The following is a 12,298-nucleotide window of genomic DNA, read 5'->3' as shown; positions in this document are numbered from 1 at the left end:
CTTTAGAGTAGGAATATAAAAGGAAAAATGAGAAGAACCATGGAATTATATCTCTAATTATTTTAAATTAAAAGTAAAGAAGTCAAATTTTGATATAAGTAACCTTAAGATATTCCTAAATATGAAATCGTATTATAATAAATGCATCCTGAGATTCACATATTTTTCACATATTTTCCTTATTCCGCCAAAAACAAGGAAAATATATTTGCATTATTGAAAGATAAATGTTGAATAATAGCCTTATCTTAATTGGAGAATAATCAAATAAATTGTTTACAAGTGATTATAAATCCCCGACATTCCAAACATCTATATCCAGAACGTCGAACTTCATTTTCGAAAGCCATTTAATGGTCAGTTTATATTGATATAAAGATTGAAGAACAATAGTTTGTGCTTTTTCCTTTCTGTCTTTTCTCTACACACGAGAATATAGAAAATAAATTTTGAAAAGTCTTTACAAGTATGTTATTATTTAAAGTTAAGTCTGTTATTATTTATATACTGATATATTACTATAATTAACAAGCATATTTAATAGAAAAATAATATGGCTAGTAATGTGAGGTGGAAAATTTTACATTTCGGAAAATTTTCTGGACAATTTTCCACTATGCTTTTCCGAAAAATTTTCAGTTCTAAACAAATACCAGTGATCAAGTAACAATTCCTTATTAAACCATAAAATAGACTGAATTCATTTATGGAAATATATTAAAAAGGGAAAGATCGTTAAAAAAAGGTGAAAATTTTCATGGCTTAGAAAATTTTTATTGAAAAATTTTCAGTTGTGTATGGAAACATTGAAAATTTAGTATGAGTCGGAAAATTTTTGATAATTTTTTGAAGCAAAAACTAAAAAAAGTTTTTGTGAATCGGAAAGATTTATTGCTCTGTAGAATGGAGTACCAGGAATTTTCATGGATCGAAAAATTTTCATTACGATGTAGAAACAAGTGGAAACACTTTTCATAAGCCGAAGAGTTTTGAACAATATGTATAGTGATGCTGGGTGGAACATTTTGCTATATTGAGCTATAGCATTGCACACTGAGCTATAAAATTTAATCCCCGTAGAGGAAAGTTACACAGCAACAAATTATAATCTTCCGATTAGCTTTCGGGAACCGCCAAATTTTCTAATATTTCGAAATGCAAGTAAAAATTTGAATAGTGTCTCTCTCTCTCTCTCTCTCTCTCTCTCTCTCTCGCTGTGTGTGTGTGTATGTGAAGTGCAGGGAACATAGATCGAATTTGTAGCCTACAAATATATCATTCTATTGTTTAAAATGTAAAGCGAAAAGAAAAGTTTGTGAATTTATAAATTATTTCAAAAACAGAAAATTCCACTATTTAGTCACATATAGGCCTGCATATGTAATGGAATAACTACATAAAAGTTTCTAATGAAGATTATAGTTATAACAGAAAATAAGAAGAAATTCCTTGGTTTTATTGTGTTTAACACTCGTACATTATAACGTTAATACTGGAGTTTTGTATAATCAATATCTTAGAGCAGATATTTTGTATTGTACAACCACCATTATTATGCATAAAAATGTATTAAAAATAATAACTCTTCGACAGAACAAGTATTCTACATATATCACAAAGAGAAATATATCATTTATTTTGTAAATTAAGATGAAATTCCTTGTTGCTTTTAGAACGCAGCACTAATAGCGCAACTTTTTTAGGTTTCTTTTATTATTCTATTGGAAGAACAACTACACAAATCATCTTGCTTATTAGTTACACTTTACTTTCTTTTCTGATGAATATATGAATAAATAAATGTTTATTTACCGAAAAAGTTCAGTGTATTGTTTTCATGAGTTACTTAAACTGGGATTTTGGGTAGTCAAAAATTTACAGTAGATTCTTTATATTATCTCTACTTATTTATATATGTCGGAAGTATGTAAATCCAGAGAGGCAGTAAAGCTATCAGAAAACTTCGTTTTACGCGTATAAAACTAGCGAAATATGATTTTGTGAGATCAAAGGTGAATTTTGAGGAAAGAATACGTTGAAGTTATTGAAATATTTTTGCAGAAATGAAGAATCGCTAGAATTTCAATTCTTGAAACTTTTTTCAGACAAAATGTTTATTAGAAATAAATTTTACAGCTAAATCACTATGTATGAATAAGTGCATGATGTTATTATGAATCGGAAATTTTTCCGTTTCAAAACTTTCCGGCAAATTTTCATTACTAAATATGGATTCATAAACTTAACTTTAGTACTTCACACAGGAAAAACTAAAACTATCATCATGCATAGATAACAAGAATTTTTACTTACGTTAGTTGAATTACGCAATTGCGTTACATTAAGTGTTACAAATGAATAATCGTCATAATGATCACCTGAAATGAATGAGAGATTCAATAAAGTTAATTTGTATTTAGTTAAAATGGAAATGAAAATGGTTCTAAAAAATATCGAAGTAAAGAACTATAAATCGTGTCTTCAAATAAAGAAGTTGCGATATTGTGGTAAGTCACAACAGTAAAAATGAAAATTATAGATATAACAGAATAAATGATTCAAGAAACTAATTATATTGTTTAAGAATAAGGAAATTAACAAAGCATTCATCAATTATATTACAGCAGTAACTTTTAATTATTTATGGGTGCAACTTTTACATGAACTATGTTCAAACTTAACTAACGAACTAATACTATGGCCTATTGAACCCGGAGGTTCAACGCCGCGTTCACGAAAGTTCTCCACTGACTTTTGTCCTTAGCTAACTGCATCCAGTTTCTACTTTCTATTCCAATCTCTGCGAGATCTATCTTAATATTGTCCTCCCATCTGCGCCTAGGTCTTACTAATGGTCGTTTTCCGATTGGTCTTCCTGTCAAAACTTTGAAAGCGTTTCTACTTTCTTCCATTCTAGCTACATGACCCGCCCACCTAAGAATTCTAGACTTGACGACCCTAACAATGTTGGGTAAACCATATAAATTATGTAGTTCCCCGTTATGAAGTTTCCGCCATTCCACATTTCCGTTCCTCTTGGGTCGAATATTCGTCTCAGGATCTTGTTCTCAAATAATTTCAGTCTATGTTCTTCCCTCAGAGTAAGTGACCATGTTTTGCAGTCATACAAAACAACAGGCATGATTATCGTTTTGTATATTTTAAGCTTCCAATTCCTCGACAGAATACGCGACGACAAGAGATTTTGAACCGAATAGTAACACGAATTCCCTGATTTTAGTTGACATTTAATTTCTCTGTGAATATGGTTTTCCTCTGTCAACATTGATCCTAATTTGCTGTATTCCGGTTCCGACGCACTTCCAAGTATTTAATTTTCTCTGCATTTACTTCTAAGCCCATGTCCCTTCAAGCGTTTAATAAGATCTCTACATTTCTTTCTATTGTTCTCCTATCATTACCTATTAAATTTACATAATCAGCATATGCCATAACCTGGTGAATGCCGTTCAACTATAGGCCCTGGTTGCTATCTTTGATTTTGCTTATAGCGTATTCCAGAACGAAGTTAGATAATAACGGCGACAACGCATCTCCTTGTTTCAGGCCATTTTCTACGTGAAAGCTCGTGGACAAAAATTTTCCTACCCGGACTTTACTTTGGGATTCATTTAAACATATCTTAGTTAATCTAATTAGCTTTTTCGGTATTCCAAGTTCTGTAAGAACGTTGTATATTGTTTCTCTCCTAACCGAGTCGTACGCCTTTCTAAAATCAATAGTGGATGTACCGGGGTATTGTATTTCCACTTTTCTTCGAGTATTTGGGGAATGGTAAATATTTGGTCGATAGTTGATCTATTTCGTCTAAATCCGCACTGATAATCTCCAATAATTTCATCTGGGTATGGGGTCAGTCTTGCTAATAGAATATTTGAAAGGATTTTAAAGGACGTTGACAGAAGAGAAATGCCTCGATAATTATTAAGTCAGTTTTGTCGCCTTTCTTGTGAATTGGAGCAATGATTCATTCTTTCCATTCTTGTGGCAATGTTCCAGATAAGGAGAATGATTTTGTGTATCTTGTTCCACAATATTTCGCCTCCAGCTAAAATTAATTCAGCCGGAATTTCATCTATGCCCGGAGATTTGTGTTTCTTAAATTCCTTTATAGCGGTTTCTACTTCTGTTTGGCTGGGTTCTGGAATATACGGTTCTGTGGTATGTATCTCATGTTCTCCCCGCACACTAATTTTTGGTTTCGTGTTACGTAAATCGTCAAAGAAATCTTTCCATCTATTTAAGATGCTATCCGTGTCAGTAAGAACTGTACCGTGAGATTTATTTAATATATAAGCACGAGGTTGATAGCCTTTCTTAAATTCGTTGATTCCCTTATACATGTCCCGGATGTTTTTATTTTTACTATTATCTTCAAATTCCTTAATTTTAGCTTTTAGAAAATCGCGTTTCTTTGTTCTAAAAGTTTTGGAAGTTTTCCGCCTGATATTTGCGAAATTTTGTGTAGTCATTTCATTCGGATTTTGTAGAAAGCATAATTTTGCCTGTTTTCTCTTCTCTGCTAGTTTTATGCATTCCTGGTTGAACCATGGTTTGTTCCTACGTATTTCCGCGTGTCCCAATTTTTCTTTTGCTGAAATTTTAATGCTATCTCCTAATTTCAATCCAAGCATCCTCAACACTAGTGGACTCCGAATCTTTTAAAGCCGAGATTCTATTCGAAACTTCAATCTGGTATTTCTCTCTTACCTGCTCCCTTCTAATTTCTTTAAATTGAATCTCTCCCTTTTCGGACAATGAATAATACGTTTATTCAACGATTACTACTCTTGTATTATCGCTGCTACCAGGTAGTGATCATTGTCACAATCAGCTCTTCTAAACGACCGGACATCAATTATGCTAGATTGCTTTCTTCTATCTACTAAACCGTGATGAATTTGATTATATGTTTTCCTTTCTGCTTATGTCCAAGTGTATTTATGAATATCGCGATGTGGGAATTTTGTGCTCTTCATGATTAGGTTTTTGGATGTTGCAAAGTTCACGAGTCTAACAGCGCTGTCATTACTTTCCTTATGCAGACTTTCGTTCCCTATAATCGGTTTGAAAGTATCCTCTCGTCCTACCTTCGCATTGAAAACCCCTAATATGTAGAATTTTCATATGGTAACGCGGGAGTTGGTTAAATGGCCGTTCCACTTCTTCGTAAAAACTGTCTTTTATATCATCACCCTTATCTTCAGTTGGGGCATGTACATTTAAAACAATAATATCACCCCCCCACCGTCCCTTAAGAGTAATAAAGGAAAGTCTGTCAGTAACAAATTCAACCCGTTTAATTGCTGGTAATATACGTTTATGAACGAAAAACCCTGTTCCTATCTGGTGATTTTTATTTGCTTCCCCGTAAAGGAACGTAAAATTTCCGGAATTCTCAGATCCATTTCCTTCCCACCTAACTTCCTGAACTCCTACTACGTCCATCCTGTATTTCTCTAACTCACTCGTTACGGATTTTAACGCGCCTGCCCTATAAAAACTCCTAATATTCCATGTTCCAAATCTCATGTCCATTTTCTTTTGCTGAGGTCGTGCCAAGTTATCAGTCCTTGTCCGAGGCTTTTGTGAATATTTCTGAACAAGTGCTTTTTTTTTTTTTTTTTTTTTTTTTTTTTTTTTTTTTTTTTTTTACAGGATGAGGTTGTTAGCCCTACCCAAACCCCCAAGCTGGAGGACCACTCCTAGTCGGCTGTCCGCGACTGCTTATTCAGTATATTCGCAGCTAACCTCTATATCTAGAGGCCTTCTCCTCGATCCGCAACCTGAGGACGCGCCATGCCGTGGTGACAGGAACCCACGTAAACTATCTTCAAACTTTCTATGTTTAATTGGAATTTCAGTAGCGGTACTATTTATCCCCATTATGATCAGATAAATAGTCAACATGTTCTGTTCATTAAAGTCTGAAATGCAGATTGAAAAACATACAGTTAAAACACAAGTTTTAAAAACTAAGTGAAAATTGTATAAATGCGATATTTACATGGTACTGTGAAACAAATTCAAACTCTTTTGGAGGGCGATTAATTGCATCAAAATATGGTAAAAATTATAGACGAACCTGGGTACAGAAACACTTCTCTCGGCTTTATGACCAATCGAAAATTTGTCGAAAAAGGAAAAAAGAAGGTTGAGAAGAGAATGTCGGATCGAAGTCAGATAGAAAGAGCCTTATATTATTTTTAGTTGTAGATATCATTAATGCACAATTATATGCTGTTGAAGTGACACAAGTGTAGCGCACAAGAAAATTAGGAAATTTTTCGATTGTTCTACGAAAAGCAAAGATAGAAAGAATTTATAGTGCGCCACAGATGACAAGATAGACGGAAAATATGCGAACTAAAAACAGTGTTGGAAATTTATGAACTCTAGTAGTTACTGTTGTTGAAATGAAATTTTTGAGTTTTACGTCCCACGGTTATGCCGGTTAGGCTAAAGGAGACGGTGATGATGAATGAAATGGTGGAATGAAGAAAGTGCGAGGAAGCGGGAAAACCCCCAGAAAACCCACCCACACGGTGTTTGTCCACCACATAGTTCACTTGGCGGAAGCAGGGTTTGAACCCGACACCCCTAGCACGAGAGGTGAACGCTCTACCACTGAGCCACCGCTGCTCTAGTTACTGTTGTTATAAGAATTATATTGTGCTATTAATGCAGAAAGGAAAAATGTTTAATTTTCTTGTGTTCATGTTATTCCTTTCCCTTTCATTATCGAGTCGTACTCGAGAAATATATCCTTTTCTTTGTCGGCTAAACAATGAGGAGATCTATATATAATGAATATAAATACAACTAGTTATGATATGATTTTTTTTTAAATTTGTGTTTAGCGTCCGTTTCATCAGCAAGAGTACGTGGGACGTGAACCTACAGCTTAACTTGGGATCCGAACCACATGAACTACTGCCGGGATTCGAACCAGGGTCTCCTGCGCCACAAGCGCGTACACTATCCACATAGACACGAGGGTGTTCTACAGTGAGTTATGAATAAAACTGATTCCTAAACTTTTTAAGCACTCTTAATCTATAGGTAACTTTTAATTTTCACTTAGTATGTTTCAACAAGATGTGTTTTCTAGCTAGAGAAGGAACTGGGCGAGCGTTATATCAAGCGAAGCAAGCGAGTATTATCAGGCAGCTTAACTTAGGATTGAAAACATAAGCTCCCACAAGGAGTCAAGTCATTACCTAATAAAACAATGTGAAAAGACAATCACCTAGCCACGATGGAGTATATTGCTTCTCTGGAATAGTTATTTAAGTAAGTGCATGATATTACTCAACAACTGAATGATTCTGCGCACAATAGGATTTTGTTCTTTCAAAATAAAGACACTGTGTTTATAGTAATTTAAGATTTAAGTTGATTTGAATTTCGTGCTTCTGTGTAGCTAACTATTTTCCACTCTGTGTTTTATTTCCGAGATTTTAAAAGGGAAATGCTTATTGAACAAATGTATTGTAGTAGCTACCTCGTGCCTAAGCGGTTATCGGCGCAGCACATGTAGATCGGATTCCTCATTAACCTGTATGCCCACGTTCCATATTGTCTCGCTGCTGAAAGAGACGCTAAACATCAAATAAAAAACAATCAATCAAAAATATAGGCTAGTGTTAGCGATCTTTTCTTAATGTGATGATCCCAGGTCAAATCCGAAGACTATTTACCTTGGTTGAGGTTTCTCCAGATGCTTTCCTCAAGTTCCATCAAGGAAATAAATGATATTTTTCACTGCAGCCCTTGGATACTAAATCAGGGCGCAAAATTTCAATCTCAGACGCACTCGCGAATTCAAAAATGATGATCGCCAGTATTCCTCACCTTCAAATTATGAGATGTCTTCCCAGCCTTTCCCTCTTCCGGCCTTTGTTTTGATAAAGACAGATATTACATCAGGGCATACAATTTAGAAACCAGACAATTAGATTCAGGATAGTCAATTTTGATTTGCTAATTTCTCATACGTGTTTAAAAAAATATCTCACATTAAGACTTTTCTCTCACTCAGTGACAATTATTTTTATGCAAAATAGAAACTGTGCGGCCCTGTGAGTTTAGGCAGAAACCATTCCTACTGAACACTGGTCGCCAGCTCTAAAATTCTAGTCGCCAATGGAAACCTGGAGAATGGAAATTTTGCGCAATGTACTAAATTATTAAACATGAAGTTTAATGATTATGTGACCGGCAAATCAGTTTACACTAAAGATACATTTCTAGTAATAAATATTCAACAAAGCTATGCTGTGTCTCAGAAAATATTCTTATGCATCTAAGCGATGGAAGATTTTTCTAATTCTTAACAACTCAAAAGCTAAATGAGTTCCAAATTATGTCATGAAATGTTCTTGACATAAAAGCTAAATGAGTTTGAAATGTTCTTTAATAACAGTGGATCCTTGTCTTCGAGATATCAGAATGATTTTTTGGATCCGTGTCTTCCAGATAGTCATTTAAAAATTTTGGGGAACCTGATCCAAAAATATATTTCAATCAAAGAATTTCTGTATACCTTGTGCCTGGAGAACTACACATACTGTAACCGAACCAAACCTACCACTTAACTGAGTATGATCTGCAAATTCTATAGAAAATATGTAAACTCGATGTAGAGGCCCTTTTAAAAATGATGTGACCCCTAATCTAAAAGACACAATATATTTGAATCAAAAATTATCCTGTACGCCTTATATCTGGAGAACTACACACATTGTAGCCAAACCCAAACTATCACTATAATGTGCTTATTCCATAGAAAGTACCAAAACTCGATTTAGAGGTAGTTCAAAAATTGTGTGGCTTCTTATCATCCAAAAACTACTAATTGGCCAAGAACACAATCTTTTAATCCATTTTTTTGATCATTCCTAAAATTCTTGTTACTCTTGAGAGGAATCCATTTAAAGTCTCATAGTAGTCTATACAGAAATGTTCTTTAATGTAAGAATAATGAAAATATAAATAAATAATATTTCATGTAAATTATCAAATAACATCAAATACTACGAACCGTTTCCAGTAAGATCCAGTATTTTGCTAATTACACTGTCAGCATGATTCCAAAATATGCCATTATAATTGTACGGAGAATCAGTCATTCTTTTCAATTTGCTTTTCTTATAACGAGAGAGTCCGAGGCATGCCAAGAAAGGTAAGGCTAATTCCAAGAAAGTTCCGAACCAATGTCGCTTGTAAACTATACAGTTTTTCCACAAGATAATACAAAACAGTCTGTAGGAAGAAAGTGATTCAGTATCCATGTCTCTTGTTAATTTCTTACCATTACTTCAGTCATTAAAGCATGTATATATAAATATATATATCGGTACTAGAACATTTTCAAATATACTTCTTTATAGCAAAATTGTGCACAGTTGCTATAGGACTTGGCGACAAGTGACATGTCAGAAAGATTTCTGAAAAATTAGAAAAGAACATAGTATTATCATACAATAATAGTATATATATATATATATACGTCATATTCAGAAAAGAAAGTATCAAAATATTTATTTAAAACAAAACTTTTACATGATTACCTCAGTACATATTTGAAGTATATTTCCACATAGTCTCCATTCCTCTCGATGCACTTAGTGAGACGTGAAATCAACCACTTTATGCCTTGGTCAAACAAGTCTGCCGCAAGCCCGCAACCTCCTTTGAGCAAATTTTTCACTTCCATCTGCACTTCCTCGTCAGTTGAAATTTTTTCCCCAGCCATGTGCACCCTCAGTGAGGGGAACAAATGATATTCTGAAGGTGCCAGGTCAGAGGAATGCGCGAGTCAATCAAAATCGGCGGTCTTTCACTCCGTTGCTCATCCTGCACATCCTGCATACCGTTTTCGAATTCACAGCACCATTTAAACACATTCGTATGATTCAAAATTCCTTCTCCATAAACTTATTTGAGCTCGTTAAGAACTCCAGACGAAGATTTTCCCTTCACAATGATATAACAGATAACGCGGGGTCATTAAAATGTCAAATCACGTAATTTTAAAACATGACCATGCTTCAATGTCTCAGCTTCTCTTCAAAATTTTTTCATACATAAATGCCAATGAAATTATATTAAATTATTTTTTCCGATATTTTGGATGAGAAATGGACAAGGGTTACAATTTATTGTTGAATTCAGAGAAAGGTTCAAAAATAGCAAAACGTGACTCTACAAAACATTTACTTACCCATAGTTTTATTACTGTCAACTCAAACCTGAATGTGTGGTTATCTGGAATGTTTCTGTCCCTTTCAATTTACAACTTGAGAGGAGAGGGATATGAACGTCAGGGGATAGCTAGTAATATACTAAAAGAAATGCTTCAGGGCTGTGTCGGAAGCGGCATGTTGTGTATATGTTTCTTAAAATGTTATCCATTCATAAAATATAAATTCGACCTTTATCCCCTATAATGTGCTATTTACTAATTTGTTTCATTATCAGTCCTGACAGCGTCATATTAGCTTTGTACATGAATGCAGTTGAAACACTTCATTAAAATAATGAAGAAAAGTAAGGGCGGGTCTTAGGAAAGAAAATTTAGGAAAGAAAATTTGAGAATCTGGCATAATTTACAAAAATCTAGCATAATTCAGACCCGTGTTTGGCATCATCGCGAGTCTCGAGCGTGGCAACCCTGGTTGTAATATTATTTGATCTCTTAATCTTCGCTTCTACCCCTTCCTGGCTACGTTATTTTTTTCTGAATATCTTTCATAAGAAAATTATTCATTGATTTAATTGTTCTCCAGAAATCGAGTTTTTCAATTTACAAATATTTTGTATCTTTCTGTTTTGTCTTTTTTAATGTATCCTAATTGCAAACAATCCGCTGAATGAATTTAGGTAAATAGAAATATAGCTACTTTAAAAAAAATAAGCTAGCGACAAATGCGTTCCTGCATAACACTAGACTCAGTCTAAAATATATATATCTAATTCTTACTTCGATCGATCTCCTCATTTCTAAAAACGTTTTGCGTACACCCTTCCAACTTCCGTCCATTGATACACCACTTCCAGAGTAGCACTTACTAATTGAATCTAGTATAGGCTTATTATTATATTGTCTCATTTTTTCTTATTACGGAGGAGGTAGGTGAATGGCCGCTCAAACATTGCCAATTTCAGTCATTTGCATCTATGTCCATCAATCTCTTTTCTCGGAAACGACCGCGGAGCCCAGGAGGGTAGGTATGAGCGGGTTTGTTTTGATCGAAACATCACCCGAAACAATGAGGTCATGTGGTTCTCGAAGCCGTACATGTGAACGACGTCGCTTCGTACTTTGGTGTGCCTATATGATACTGATTGTGGATTTGGGGGAGTATTCCTTTTCCATCCAGGGGGGTGTGTAAAGAAATTTGGGAGGATGTAGATTACTCCCTGCAGTTGGTCGTATTTGGACAGTTTTGGTCATATTGACGCATTATTTGGCTCGCTGGGAAACGTAGAAGTGCACCCTAGTGTGACCAACAGCAATAACAAATTCCCTCTGCCCACAAGTTCCCTAGTACACTTATTCTGTGATTTGTATACATACATATATAAATGTGCGTATATATATATATATATATATATATATATATATATATATATATATATATATATATTGAAAAATATGGCTGCCTAATATATAATGGTACAAGGGAAATTGAATAGAATTCTGGAGATTTTGGAAGTCCGCATACAGGATGTACATGCTCTTTTGGTCACATAATTAATTCCACATCAACTACCAACTACCAATGCGCTTATTACCAATAATTGCATTGTAGATATTTGTGTTGGTTCTAGCTTTCTGCAAAAATGAATTCTCTCCTCAGTGGCGGAGAAATCAACTTTGTTTACCGCGCATAATCCCCAACTTCAGCTCAAATAGTTCAAGTGTTTCAAGCAGCAGAATGTAAGTAATGTTGCTAACATTGGCCAACAAACCTATTTAATTCGAATTTCTAAATGGATTTTCTAAAAAAGATTTTGTCACACGCCTAATACGTGCCTATTTATTGTAATCACAGATGTACATTAATAACTAAGCAATTGAACAAAGAAAACTTCCTTCACATCTTGTACATTTATATTTATTAATTTGTAAAATAAGGGCACGTAAAGTTACTAAACTTGCACTCTGAAACCAATGGGCATACAGTCATACATGTTTTGAATTAGAATACTTGAAAATCACTATTTCTCATAACAAAAAGATGAAGAAAAATTTATCTGTCAGCTTCAAGGC

At 34.3% G+C, this 12,298-nt stretch overlaps 1 protein-coding gene across 1 annotated transcript in view; it reads right to left on the bottom strand.

Moving 5' to 3' along the window:
- Positions 1-12,298, bottom strand: part of LOC145691730 (phospholipid-transporting ATPase ABCA3-like) — a 148,169-nt gene that overhangs the window by 129,539 nt on the left and 6,332 nt on the right. The window contains exons 2-3 of the mRNA XM_081767061.1: positions 9,065-9,470; positions 2,314-2,378 (exon numbers count right to left, since the gene is read on the bottom strand). Of these exons, the coding sequence (XP_081623187.1) occupies positions 2,314-2,378; positions 9,065-9,314 (315 nt within the window). The 5' untranslated portion in view covers positions 9,315-9,470. The remainder of the gene's footprint in view (positions 1-2,313; positions 2,379-9,064; positions 9,471-12,298) is intronic.

Source organism: Thermobia domestica, chromosome 8, assembly GCF_964235325.1.
Source record: "Thermobia domestica chromosome 8, izTheDome1.hap1.1, whole genome shotgun sequence".
In the NCBI taxonomy this organism is placed as follows: domain Eukaryota; kingdom Metazoa; phylum Arthropoda; class Insecta; order Zygentoma; family Lepismatidae; genus Thermobia; species Thermobia domestica.
Note: the sequence above shows the minus strand (reverse complement) of the source record. Positions and strands in the feature narration are given on the sequence as shown.